Below are 14070 nucleotides of genomic sequence, written 5' to 3' on the forward strand. Positions count from 1 at the left end.
AGTCATTGAAGTGTCTTTATTCTACTCTCATACTCAAGACCAAATTAGCAGTCATCCTTTCCTTTAAAAATACTTACATTTATTTATTTTGGAAGATGCACATGCCACAGCACATGTTCAGAGGTCAGAAGACAACTTTCAGGAATCAGTTCTCTCTTCCACCGTGTGGGTTCCAGGGATTGGACTTGAGTCTTCACTGTTAGTAGTAAGCTCCCTTACTGACTGAACTGTCTCACTGCCCCCTCAACTTCCTTTTTAAAAGAATTTATATAAATATACTGAAAACAACTTCATCTGCTCATTCTTCAAAATTAGACATGCAAACATGAAAAAAGAACACAATATATTTGAACATTGGTGAAGATTTACTTCTGTCTGCCGTCCTAGTCATAGAAGATGCTGCCAGATGAGGAATGTCTTTTTAAAATAATATTTGTATTAACTCTTGAGAATGTTATACTTGTGTACAATGTCTTTTGATCACACTAACTTCCTGTACTTCTCCCTCCAACTTTCTCTAGTCATCCCAACTCCCTTCTCAACTTAACGTCCACTTCCTTTATGTTTTATATCCCATTAGTGCTGCCCATATATGCATTGAACATAGGTGTGAGATTATCTATTGAAGCATGGCAACCCACTAGTGGCCACATACCCAAGAAAAAAGAGTCTTCCTCCCTAAAGCCGTCAACTTCCAATAGCTACTCAGCTAGGGGTGGGACCGAATGATCTCTCTCCATCTATGCTAAGGTTTTCGTGGTTCTTGAACCATTTTTCTTGAGACTTTCATACATGACTACACTATATTTATATCATTTCCACTCTTTCCCTATTTCAACTCCTCCCAACTCTCCCCCACCACAGCCCCCTCTCAATCATGGCCTCCTCTTTTGTAATTGCCTGTTAAAATTACCAAGTCAATCTATGAGAATAGCAGAATGTCGTTCGGAATCATTTCATTGACTCCTTCCCATCCCCAGTTTTGTTTGGTTCTATCCCAGGTCTCTGGGGTATCCTGTCTCTGGGTCTTGGCCCCTCAGAGGAGAGGTCCCTCTCAGGGTGTGGGTCTCCAGCTGGGCTCATCATTGGTTGGTCAGTCTCACAATTGCTGTGCCATCTTCAACCCCAGCACATCTTGCAGGCAGGACAAATTGTAGATTGAAAGATTTGTAGTTGGGTTGGTGTCCCAGTCCCTCCACTGGAAATCTAGCCTAATTGTCATCAGATAGACTTCACCCAGCAACTGATGGGAACAAATGCAGAGTCTCACAGCCAAACATCAGGCGGAGCTCAAGGAATCCTGCAGAAGAGGGGGAGGAAGGATTGTAGCAGCCAGTGGGGTCAAGAACACCACAAGAAAACCCACAGAAACAACTAAGCGGGGCTCATGGGGCTCACAGAGACTGAACCAACAACCAGGGAGCCTGTTTGGGCCTCACCTAGGCCCTCTGTATGTATGTATAGTTGTGTAACGTGGTCTTCTTGTGAAAGATGGGCCTGTCTCTGACTCTGATGCCTGTTTTGGGGACTCACTCCTCGTACTGGATTGCCTCATCTAGCCTAAATAGAAGAGGAGGAGCCTAATCTCACTGCAACTTGGTATACCATGGCTGGCTGATATACATGAGAGGCCCACCTCTGTCTGAAAAGAAACAGTAGAAGAGGAGTGGATGAGGGAGGAAGTAGAAGGGAGGTGGAGGCAAGGAACTGGGAAAAGGAGAGGGAAGGGAAACTTTGGTTGGGAGGTAAAAACAAAAGAAAATAAATAACAAACAAAAAAATAGCAGGTCAACTTCCCTATATGAAAATGCTTATCAGCAGATCTTGAATTCACAGTAATAGCCTAGGATGCAGTCTAGGAATGAGCAGTCTCATATTTATTGCTCTTCTTCCTCATGGTAGTGCTGTTTTCTGAAGCATCTGTTAAATGAGCAGTTTCCCAGGTGCTACCCTCTTAGATGTTAAAAATATGAGTATCGTTTTAAAAGAGTGAACTGAACCGTAACAAGAAAGTATATCATTATTGCCATCACAGATCTACCACATAGGTAAAAGCATCAGAAGGCGTGTCTAAAAAGATTAATAAATGTCACTGATTTCATTTTTGTACAGCATTTTTACATGGCCCCAAAGGGTATGCTTCTTTGAACAGCATGCTCAGATCAACCAGAACTCCAAAAGGCAGCCTGTCTTTTGAACTTTAACAGTATCCTTGAGTAAGAGACTTGGGATTCCCTTCTTCTGCTTCTCTATAGAGAGCCTGGGAAGTACCTGGGGACTGGAAGCAGCATGGAGACAGGACAGTCTCCTCTCAAAAGAAGGCAGATCTCATCAGGTCAACAGTAGGGATATGCAGGTGTGCGTGCGTGCATGCGTGCGTGTGTGCGTGTGTGTGTGTGTGTGTGTGTGTGTGTGTGTGTGTGTGTGTGTGTGTGTGTGGTATTAGGGAGAGAAAGGGATAGACTGTAGATCAAATGCATGTTGACTTAATTTAGATAAAGACTAATGTTTTTTTATCCAGTTCCGCTGTCTCCTTTTCCTCTTAGCGATTGAGAAATTTTAAATACCTTTATACCTTTTCCTTTTTTTTTTAAATTTAACCTGATTTGTCTCCCTTCTTCCAAGTGCGTTGTTCTGTGCTTCCTTGACCCCTGTGTGAGATATAAATCTCTCCTCTGTCTTCCTCATCTGGATCCTTTAAGATAGGGTGCCCAGTATCCTAGGGTGGCCTCAGACTCACTACATAGCCCAAGAGGACCTTGGTTAGAAGTGTTTGTCACCACATCCCCTATGCGTTTCTATGTATCGAACCTGGGGCTTCAAGCATCCTAGACAAGCACTGAGCAAGTGAGCTCTATCCCCAGCCTCTGTCCTTCTTTGTCTTCCTCCTCTTCCTCTTCCTCTGTTTCATGTGTATCCAGGAGCTCTACTCTGTCTTATTTCCCTTTAGGACCTTTTCCCAAGAGGCCTCAGTATTATTTTCTATTCCCCCTTTTCTTTCATGAGTAATAATCATTTGGAATATGAAAAACGTCATACTCTTAAGAAATGTGGGTCTTAAAGCAATCTCTTACACTTTATTCCCCATGTTCTCCTTTTCTGACCTCTACTGATTTTCTAGGCAAGCATCAAAAGCAAAGCTACCCTTGAAGCAATTTCTCCCTTCCTCACACATTGCCAGGGATGTGTTGTGCATTGATTGTAATCAGTGTAGAATGTATACAACAAAGCCTCATTTCATTATGCCTCATTTTGGTTTGGGGGGGATGTTGTTTTGTTTTGGACAGAGTCACACTATGTAGTCCTAGCTGGAAGGGAACTCATTACTTAGACCAGGCTGGCTGGGACTCTTCCTCTGCCTCTGCTTCCTGAGTTCTGGGACTAAAGGAGTGGACCACCATGCCTGACTCTTTATGACATTTTGAGATGCATATATTACACATATGATATAGTATATTATATATCATATGCAGACTATGCTAGCCATCCCACTCCTCTCTTCTGCCCCCATCTCACTAGACCACTTCGTCTTCCCAACTGTTCCCCTTCTTCGTCCGCGTCTTTTTAAGGTCTGGATTCCTCAGAGGATAGAAAATGAGTAATATTTATCTGAGTCCAGCTTATTGTCTTAACATGTCAACCCCCAGTTCTACCCATTTTTCTGAAAATTACATGATTTTTCTGTTTTTTAATAGTTGAATAATGCTCCATATGTGTGTAACACACAGATGAATAGTATAGCTAGATCATATAGTAGTTCTAGTTTTAATTTCATAGGAAATCTCTATATTTATTTTCATGATGATGGTACTAATTAATATCCCGCCAACAGTGAATGAGAATTCTTTCCCTCCACATGCATACCCTTCCCAAGCATTTGTATTCTCTCTCTCTCTCTCTCTCTCTCTCTCTCTCTCTCTCTCTCTCCCTCTCTCCTGTGTGTGTATATGTGTGTGTGTGTGTGTGTTCTAACTCCACATGTCTGTTTTATCTGTAATTTCTCTTTTTGTTGATTTCTAGTTTTGTTCCGATATAAGATAGTTATTTTATTTTAGTAAGATTTGCTTTATGATCTAGGGTATGGTTAAGGGAAGTACAATTTACTTTCAGAATTTAAATTATATCAGTCTATGCTCTCTGCTTGCCTGGTCTTTAGGGTTTTGGGGGGTCTATTGTCACTTAGATTTTCTTTATAAGTAATTTGACACTTCTCTCTTGCAACTTTCTGTGTTGTTTTCTTTATTCTGTATCTTACCACATTAACTATAACAGCACTTAGGAAGACAACATTCTGGTCTTGTCTGTTTGGGGTTCTAAATGTCTCTCACATTTGGCTGTCTGTTTCCCTGGAGTAGGGAAGTTTTCTACAATTTTTAGGGTGTATTATCTGTGCTTCTTACTTTGCATCTTAGCTTCCTTTTCTGTATCACAGATTTGTAGGTTTGTGTGTTCTGAAGATTTAAATATTGTTGTCCAGATCTTTTTCTTTATTGCTATATAAATGCAAGTCCTCTTGTTTCCAGTGCCTGTTATTGTTTCTCCACCTGGCCCTGTCTATTCAGGTTGCTTTTCACTAGTTTACTTGATTTATTGGACTTTTTATTTCAAAACTTTCTGTTTTCCCCTGAATCTCAATTTTCACTTTGAATTTCTCATTCAAACTTCTGGATTCTTCATCTCGGTTTTAAACTGGCTTGTTTGCTTGGTTTATCTTCTCATTTGAATCCTTGTTGAGGATGCTGGTCATCTTTAAAAGCAGACTCTCGAAGTTTATGTTCAGCATTTCAGCCATTTTTACACATTTGGATCCCGATATTGAGGGTTATGAAGTCTGGGAGTCTTGCTGTTGTCTGGCTTTTTCACATTCCTTGTGTTCCCATGTTGTAATTTTGTGCCTGTCATGTCTTGTCTGGATTTGTATGTGGATCTTCCTTGAGAGCAGCTTTCTCTTGAGGCCCTAACACCCAACATTGCCTAGTGAGGAGCAAATAAACTCTTGTACCAGCAACACCACCAAAGCAAAGTAAACGCTGTAGATATTTTTCTATCAGTATAACAAAATTAAATTATTTTTTTAATTTATTTATTTTATGTGTGTATATGAATGTGTTGCTCACATGTGTATATGTGCAACCCATATGTGCCTGGTGCATGAAGAGGTCAGAAGAGAGTGTCAGATATCCCAGAACTGGAGTAACAGATGAGCCACCATGGCTGCTGGGAACCGAACCCAGGTCCTCTGTAGGAACAGCAAGTGCTCTTAACCGCTGAGCCATCTCTCCAGCCCCCGTAAAAATAAACTGAAGAAAGCTGATAAACCATCAATGATCATAGAATAGAAAGTGACAAAAATAATCTAAAATAAAGGGAGAAGTTAAAAATTAATAACAACAATAAAAATGAAATAGTGTGTCATAGAAATAAAAACACGAAGCAAATTCAAATATAGAAAAAGAAACAGAAGAACAGAAAGGAAGAGGACAAGAAAAGAGCAAGAAACTGCAAAAAAAAACAGTTTACAAAATAAAAAACCTGCATAGATGAAACTTGATAAGAATATGAAGAGGACTGAAAATTAAAACATAACATTTTTAAAGATTAGATTTAAAAATACTAAGAATGATAGTAAAAAGAAAGAGTTTTCTTTTAATTTGAGGTGCTTATTTTTGTATCCTCTAATACTGGAATCTGCTGAGTCCGAGGGTAAGTGTGGTTCCTGTGTGTTCCCGCTCTATACACTGGTGCAGTATGTGAGCTGAAAGCTGGACTGGTAAGAAGTGTTGTCCATGTCGGTCATTTTAGACACTTTATGTTTAAGGAGCTTCTGTGGATCCTAATGAGGTCTGTGGCTTGTGGTGAATTCCCACACCCACGCCCTGGAGGTGGGGTCGGGCTGAACACTCGGGGCCAGCAAATATCCAAGTTAGTGCATCAGAGAGTTGAGAAAGCAGAACACTGAATTCTTCCCTGAAGAAGAGTGTTGAGGAAACCCCGCTCTCTGCCTGCTGGTCTCCATGCTTTCAAATCCTGCTCAGCAGGGAACTTGCTGGAAGAGAGGAGCAGTCTTCGAGATCTGGACTTAGCATTCTGGGTCCCCCCCCCCCCCCCCCCGCAGCAAACCTCCTGTGGCAAGGAGGCAATTTCCAAGACCACATGGCCCACCAGCCACAGAACTCTTAGTCACTGTAATAATAACCTACGGATGGTAGGACTAGCTCCCTAGAGGGTCAGTCCGAGTTCCCCACAGCTCAACTTCTCATGGGGTCTCTATCAGGCTCTTCTCTTTACAACAGCCTCCCACAGCTGTTGTAAGTCTTCCAGACATTGTTGCAGGGTGGACACAAGCTTCCTGAGTTGAGGTTGTTACTTTTTTCAGGGCCCAAAGTAGTTCTGTCTCAAACAGTAGGCTCTCTCTCAGGGTGGTAACTGATAACAGCCCTCTGAGCCGTGGGATGACGGAACAGATTTCATTACAGTGCTAGCCTGGTCCACGGGAAAAGTCGATGTCAGAGGGATTTGGTTAAAATCCCACTGGTTTAAGGCTGGCAAGGACCATGGCTTTCCTGTGGTTAGGATGGTGAGTCTTGTCCTCAAGGTCGCCTACGATCAAGGTTTACCTGTGGCGGTAATTTCATCTACAATCTTTCCCCTAGGAAGCTGTGGGCTGCTTTCTACATTATCTTTCTGTTTGTCCTTTCTTGACACCCTTTTCTTCCTAGTACTCATTTTCTCTCTCCCTCCTTCCTCTCTTCGCTCCATCCCTCTCTCTTAGAATACAAACTTTCTTTTATTATCCCAGCTCTTCTCATGCACAGAATTTCATGGTGTAAACTCATAATTCACCACCTTACTCCAGAAACCCTGATATATTTATCAACGGACTCTGCGATTTTGAAATCTTTCTATGTGTGGAGGTTGAAGTCTATTGAATTTGTGGGTTTATTAAAATTCAACTTACACGTCTGGTGCCAATAATAAAGTGGAAATTTGGTCTGTCCTTAGTGGTGTTCTCAATGCCACATTAGCTAAATACAATCATACATTGGCTCTCTAAAATCTGAATTTAGTGCCTAGCCCAAGAGGCTTCTTATCAGCCATGCTGAGTACTCAGTCTCTAGGACTTGCCTTGAGCAGTACAGGGGTATTCTCACCACACACAGTGCTTTCCAGACCTGTTCACAGAGACCTGTCAAGATAGAAACAGTGTGAAAGCTTCAGGGACTCTAGTGCAGAGACAGGGCTTGTCCCTCTTCGCTTCTATAAGCTACAGGACAAGTAAAATGGTGGCTATCTGTCCTACCACAGAACATACAGGCTGATCTAAGGGCCTCCGTGGACCAAGGAGATGGCCACACAGCACACTCAGAGGTAGACCTGTTCCTCAGTGGAGACAATCCTCTGCTTGGGATTCACCTTGCCTATAGCACTGAAAGCTCTTGGCCTCACTTGGTCCAGGGAAGTTCCTGTTGTGTTTGCTTCTGGAACAGAAAGTACACACAATTTGCAATTAAGTGAGTTAGGCACCCTAGACCACATGGAAGTTTTGTTTGCCTGATTAGTTGTTGAAGCAAATGCTCAGTAAATGTGATGTCTCGACTCTGGGTTGTCTCTTTAGGTACCTACATCAAAATTCTTACTATTTTTCTATGAGGCTAAAAAGACAGGAGAAAATGAAACATCTTGCATTTTGAAAAATAAGTTAAATGTTTCTGTTGCCATTTGTGACATCCAGTATTTATCCCGATTAATCCCAATGCTTGCCTAGCTGCTCCTTTCTGGGGGAAATGGAAGCTTTCTCTACTATCTATTAATAAAACTTCTTAGATGACTTCCAACATAATTCTATTATATGGATTTCCATGCTATCCATCGTTTGAAAAACATTAGAGTGAGTTCTGGGTGGATTAAGAAGAAATGAATTAGAAATACACTATGTGCTGGCATTCAGAAGCTGGGCCCTGTTGAAGAGTTAGGGATCAATCTTATATTTCCACATCCAGAAGAAGCCTGACCCTTACGAATGATACAACAGTGGCAAAGAAACTAATATGAATTGTATGTCTGTTGCAAGGTGTCTGTTCCAAGTGTTTCACATGTTTTATCTAATATGACTTTTAGAGCCGTCATACACTGTACAGGCACTGATTGATGTGGAAGCACGGACTGGAAAAGTACAAGAAATTTGCCAAGAATTATAGCTCTTAAGGGGTAGAGCTAAGACTTCAGTCTGGTTTGAGGGTTAGAAGGTAGCAATAACTACAAAGTCCTATTGTTGGCCTCCCTATTTTCATGTGCAGCAAAAGCAGTAGGGACCTAAGACCATGGAACAGTCTTCCTTGAAACAAAAACACATGAACAGAGTAGCAAAAGTCACTCATAAAATATTCGAACTGATGACAATGTTAGAAACAAAGTCATTTGATGCACTAAGGGTGAGCTGAAGGATGAGATTCTTGGATATGAATTTCAGGAGGTGAGTTTAGAGGTGAACAGGCTTTCTGAGATCATGAAGAATAGCCCTGGGATGCTCATCTTTCCCTGTCTTTTTTTTTTTTTTTTTAAATTGTGACTCAAAGAACAAGGCACATTTATTTTCATTAAGGAAAACCTAATTAATTATTTCAAGTTAATTAAGTGGATCTGCTCCAAGTTGAGTTTAGTATATAAATCCACATTCAAACGTGTTGCCATCTGGCCTGAACATGAAAAATGAAGGGGTTGGGGAGCAGAGTGAAGAGGGCTGTGGAAAGGACATCAGAGTGTAGCCTTTAGTCTTAGCTCCCTTGGTCCTGCAGAAAGAAAGAGGTGGAAGGAAAAGTACATTATAGCAAGACTTTTAGCCACAAGGGCATTTTTTTTTTCTGTGTGTCATTACCAAGATTGTCTTTGCCATTGTTGAACCAGCAACCTTTTAGCTTGTTTACAATCGCCACATAACTTACCTCCAAGCACTCTGGATAACTGTCCTATCTTCCACTCTTCTAGCTTTGGTACATCTTGGCTTGTTTACCAGTTGCCACTTCTTCTAGTGTATGAGCGTAAACAAATAGACACTGAAACTAAAACAGCTCTCTTCTGTAATAATTAGATGGAGGGTGTGGTAGGTTAGTTACTTTTCTGTTGCTGTCATAAGACACTATGACCAAGGCAACATATTTGGGTCTTACAGTTAGTTGTAGAGAGGGAGTTCGTGATCATCGCGGTGGAAAGCATGGCGGCAGGCAGGCATGGCGCTGGAGCAGGGCCTGGGAACGCTCACATCTTGAGACAATAGCCATGAAGCAGAGAGAGCTAACTGGGAACGGCGTGGGCTTTTGAGACCTCAGAGTCTGACTGAAGTGACATGCTGTCTCCAAGCAGGCCACACTTCCTAGTCCCTCCCCAATGGAGGACCAGATATTCAAATACATGAGCCTATGGAAGCCATTCTCATCAAATCACCACAGTGGCCAAGACTGGGTTGATAGGAATTGACTGAAATGAGGTCTGGTGTGCCCTAATTGTGTTGTGTTGCTTTGGTCTGTCTGTATCTGGTAAGTCTTTGATGGGAAGAGCCAGGCTTTTTTTTTTTTTTTTTTTTTCATTTCTATTTCCTTTGTACATAATTGCATATTTCAGGCACAGGAGCTATGGTAAGAAACCATGAAGGAGTAAGCAAGTGAGTAAATGAACAAAGGAGTGAAAGTGGGTGACTGTCTTTTAACCTTATTCTCTTCTGATACACTACCCAAGGAAGCTCCTCAAGAAGGTCCAAGGTCGTAATTTTTCAAAAGTATTCCTGACATTATAAATCTGCACCAACCACTCTTCTGACACACACACACACACACACACACACACACACACACACACACACCCCAAAGTAACAAAACAACCAACAAAATGAAAAACCCTCTGAGTTGTCAAGCAAATTGTTGATTTGCTTTTTGACGAGTAGGGCAGGAACACCATGTTTTACCGCTTCTCCCTGTTCAAGGATAACCTAATCTTGCCGCGAGAGTTACTGAAGTCAATAACAGTTCATTCTTACAGGGGAGACAAATCATGGCTGCATTGGATTCTGGTGAAACGCATTGCCCTGCCGCTGCTGTCAGTGAGGGCTTCTTTGTTTGTGGCTTCATTATGCCCTTAAATGAAATATCTATATTTCTTCTGGGTTTAATGAGGCCACAGACAACCGACTCTTTATGGAGTGATGCTGGAGATTTTTGCTTTGAATTTGATATATTCTAATTTGTGCTTAACTACCCTTCCCAAGCAATTCAGGTTCTCAGATGGGCATTTTAGGGACAATTAGCTAACTGTTCCTCTCATTAGCCACGGAGCCTAGAAAAAGACAAAGGGAATCAATAAGACAAAGCCAGTTTAGGAGAACATTCACTTTCCATCATGGGGACCAGCTACCTCATCAGGTTGCGTGTTCCTGTAGGAGACATCGTTAATCTGTCAGTGGCTACACTTGGCTGCTCAATCACCTTTCTGTTGTGCTTTAGTTTTCAGGACTTTACCTCCTGTCTTACTTCACCATCCTCATCGGGCTGGTGCTCTACTCCTCCACCTCCACGTACATAGCCCAGGACCCCCGAGTGTACAAGCAATTCCGTAATCCTTCAGGACCTGTTGCGGACTTACCCAGCACAGCTCAGGTGGAGCCTTCAGTCACCTATACCAGCCTGGGCCAGGAGACAGAAGAAGAGCCCCATGTACGTGTGGCCTAGGGTGAGGCCCGCCCTGCCCACTGAGGACAACTCAGAGGCCACGTGTGTTTGCTCATCATCTCTGTATTGTACATAGAGAAAGGTATTTAGTAGGTGCAGTTTCACAGGTGGCCTGCAAGGTAGCTAACCCTCCTTTTGTAAAAGGAAGCAAGCTGAAGGCCACAGGAAACACAGGCTTCAATTCACCTGACTCAGAGAGAGGCTTTGATAGTATGTATCCTGACCCCGCCCCCAACCCCTGCATTAATTACTGTGAAATTTTTTTGAATCAAAAGCAAGTATTATTGTTACTATGATTTTTATTATTGTTACTGTTATTACACCAACTTTCAGAAGGAGGTTTTGTATTCCTGATGGGAATTATTGCCAGACCCTCGCATAGTCAACGTACATCCCACTTTTCTATGGCAAGTCACTTTTTGAGAATCATACTTTTTGTTTCGTTTTGCACAGACTATATGAGTGATGCATGCCACAGAAGCTCTACCCCTCAGAAGTTCCCTCATCCTGGTGACCTCGTGGCTAATGGTTTCCTCTGTCACCTGTTGGATTGCCTACTCAATAAGGATTTTCTGCTGTGACCCTTGTGGGGAGGGGAAACTGACCATATAATTCTCTATTCTAGGAATAGATATAAAACAAACATTTTAGCCTTTTTATATTTCATTTTCTGCTTACTCCAGGCCATTGGCTTTCTTTGGGGCCAGGAGACTCATCTAATTAAGCCCTGTGACTACATGATAAGGATTCTCCCATTTCTGTGGCTTACAGGAACACTCTAAAGAAAATCACTTACGTTTAGGGTTGTGTTTTTTAAACTTTTTCTGTCTTTCCCTATATCTCTCTCCTAAAAAATTAGTTTCTGTTTTAATTTTTCTTAATGATGTCATGGAAGTTAATCGAAGTACTAGAAAAGCCATGGCCTCTGCCCTCTTAGTTATATAGTACCTTTCTCAGAGTATGCCAACATGGACACTATTTTATTATGGGACACCATTGTTTATACCACCTCTTGAAGCAAGGTACTGATGTGGAACAATCTCAGTTAGTAGCTCATGTTCTGGTCACTTAATAGTGGTAAAGATGTCACCACTGAAAAGTCTGGCATTTTGGTCACAGCTGATACCCATCTAATAGCAGAATATAAGGATAAGCATTTATACAGACAGAAGATGCTACACTATCCCGATAAAGCTTGATACATCATTAGTTAATCAGTTCTATTATCTCAAGAATGTCTCTCATTCCACCACTACCCCTGCAACATAGGTTTCAATTGAGAAGCCATTAACCTTTATAATTTAGAATAGATTCCATGTGTCAGCTTGGCTGACTTCAATATCATTCAAAGGATTCTTGATGGAGTTACAGGCTTTATATAAATGTTCATGAAATTTGAGACAATTCAAGTCAATATTTTTTAATTAAGCAAGCAAAAGAAAACACTAGTGTGGGGGGGGTCTCATAAAGTAAGAACAAATTGCAAAGTAAGGCTTAAGCATGGCAGGCAGAAGCTCCCATGCTGTCCACCAGCAAGCCTCTGGCCTCTTTGCCTGCCTTCTTCTGTGAAGAGTCATCGTGATCCACTTTGACAAATCTCATTACAAACAACACATGTCCAAAATAAGTAATGTGCTTGAACACTGTAACTCAGTTAAAAAAAATCTTTTTCATTGGAAAATATAATATTTCTTCTAAAGTATTTTTGAATCCTGACCTAGGAGAAAGGAAGAAAGGTTGTTTTCTGATATGTATATTTCACGTCAGATTTCCCCATGGAATAACTTCTCTTTGCTGGGGTGTGGTGGGCATGGGGGAGAAAGGTTTGAGCTAAAGCTACATACCACATCCTACAACCTTGCCAACATCTGCACTCTGCTACCTTTTAAGCCAATTAAATACCTTTCTCTGAATATTTTGTTCATTCAGCTCTGAAGACCTTTAAAGACTGTGCTTTTATTTTTGTGTTTACATTCCTTTGGTTTGCATAATTTACTTGATTTGTTGCATTTTTTTAGTATTTATTTTAAGCCAAATGTCTTTGTCTTTTTGATTCATTTTTATGACACGAATTTGTAGACACTTGGTAAACTCTTATGAGAAACAAGTGACTGAAATTGTTTCCAAGTCCATTCAGTGGGCTAGGAACATTTTCACATTTAAAATTTGAAAAGGTTTGCAATTAACTGATGGCTTAAGGCTGCCATCTAGACCACTTTTTAGGATGTTTTAATTGACTCCATCATATGGAAACCAAGTGTGACGATAAGATGAACTCACTGTATACTTTTTGTCATTGGATGTCCTTGTGATCAGACATTCATGCCACTGGGTTACTTCACCTGTGTTGGTTTATCTCCATGTATAAAACTGGTAACATTGGCTGTCCAAGATCAAAAGTCTAGAATTGACCCTTAAGGAAAAAAAAAGGCAAAAAGTTTCAAAGAACCATGTTTTCAGTGTGAAAACATTGGGGTGTTTCAGAATGTGGGGTGGGAAGTGGGAATAGGGTAACATTAACTGTAGCAGTTTTAATTTCTGAGATTCTGTAAACTTAGTAGATACCAGGAAGAATATCAATGTCTTAATCCACCACTCTTCTCTCCTCAAGGAATGAGAACAGCCCTTTGTATGAATGTTGACAAAGAGCAAACCACAGCTCTCTTCAACCTTGCCAGAGACGGGTAGTGGTTTTCACTTCCTCACTGGACACTCTCACTGGGGACAGAGCTTGCCTTGGTCAGATCTCCCCACAGCTTCAAACACACATCCAGATAGACCAAGCAATGGACAACTCTGCACCACTGTGTCCCATCCAAACATTTCCATGTTTAGTTTAGTTATTGCTAACTTGTGCTAATAACCTTTTGACAAGCTTGTAGTCTTGTTTGTTTGGGATTTATTTTTGATTTGTAACCATTTAGTAGTTCCCAGCTAGCTATCAGTATAGATTTTACCCCATGGGTAGGAGTCTATCTTCATACAACATAACAAAGCACACTAATTCTGACACCACCATGGAAAATATGAACCCAAATATAAACAAAAAGGAAAGAAAAGAACAACAACAAAAAAAAGACCTTTACACTGGGAAGCTGAACACGCCATCCACATTTTCTATTTGCATGCCCCCATGGACTGGCTGTGGCGATGTAACACCTGTACAATGTTTTCAAATAAAAATCAATGCTTTATGAAAGCACCCCGCTTCGGGCTCTCTCGTGTGTTTGTCTGCATGATGACAACCATGACAGCAGCTCCCTTGAGACGGTAGAAATAGCAACAACAGCAGCGAACCAGCACATGTCAAAATAAAAACCAGAGAGAAAATAGCTCCAAAATTATTCTCTTC

At 41.2% G+C, this 14070-nt stretch overlaps 1 protein-coding gene across 1 annotated transcript in view; it reads left to right on the plus strand.

The window, feature by feature from the left end:
• The window catches only part of Slc35f1 (solute carrier family 35 member F1), a gene marked incomplete at its 5' end in the record, with an annotated part of 394539 nt that extends 380619 nt beyond the window's left edge, over window positions 1–13920 (plus strand). The window contains one exon of the mRNA XM_036169346.1: window positions 10494–13920. Coding sequence (XP_036025239.1) covers window positions 10494–10718 — 225 coding nt within the window. The remainder of the gene's footprint in view (window positions 1–10493) is intronic.
• Between the last annotated feature and the right edge of the window lie 150 nt (window positions 13921–14070).

This window comes from Onychomys torridus, chromosome 19 (assembly GCF_903995425.1).
Source record: "Onychomys torridus chromosome 19, mOncTor1.1, whole genome shotgun sequence".
Taxonomy (NCBI): Eukaryota; Metazoa; Chordata; class Mammalia; order Rodentia; family Cricetidae; genus Onychomys; species Onychomys torridus.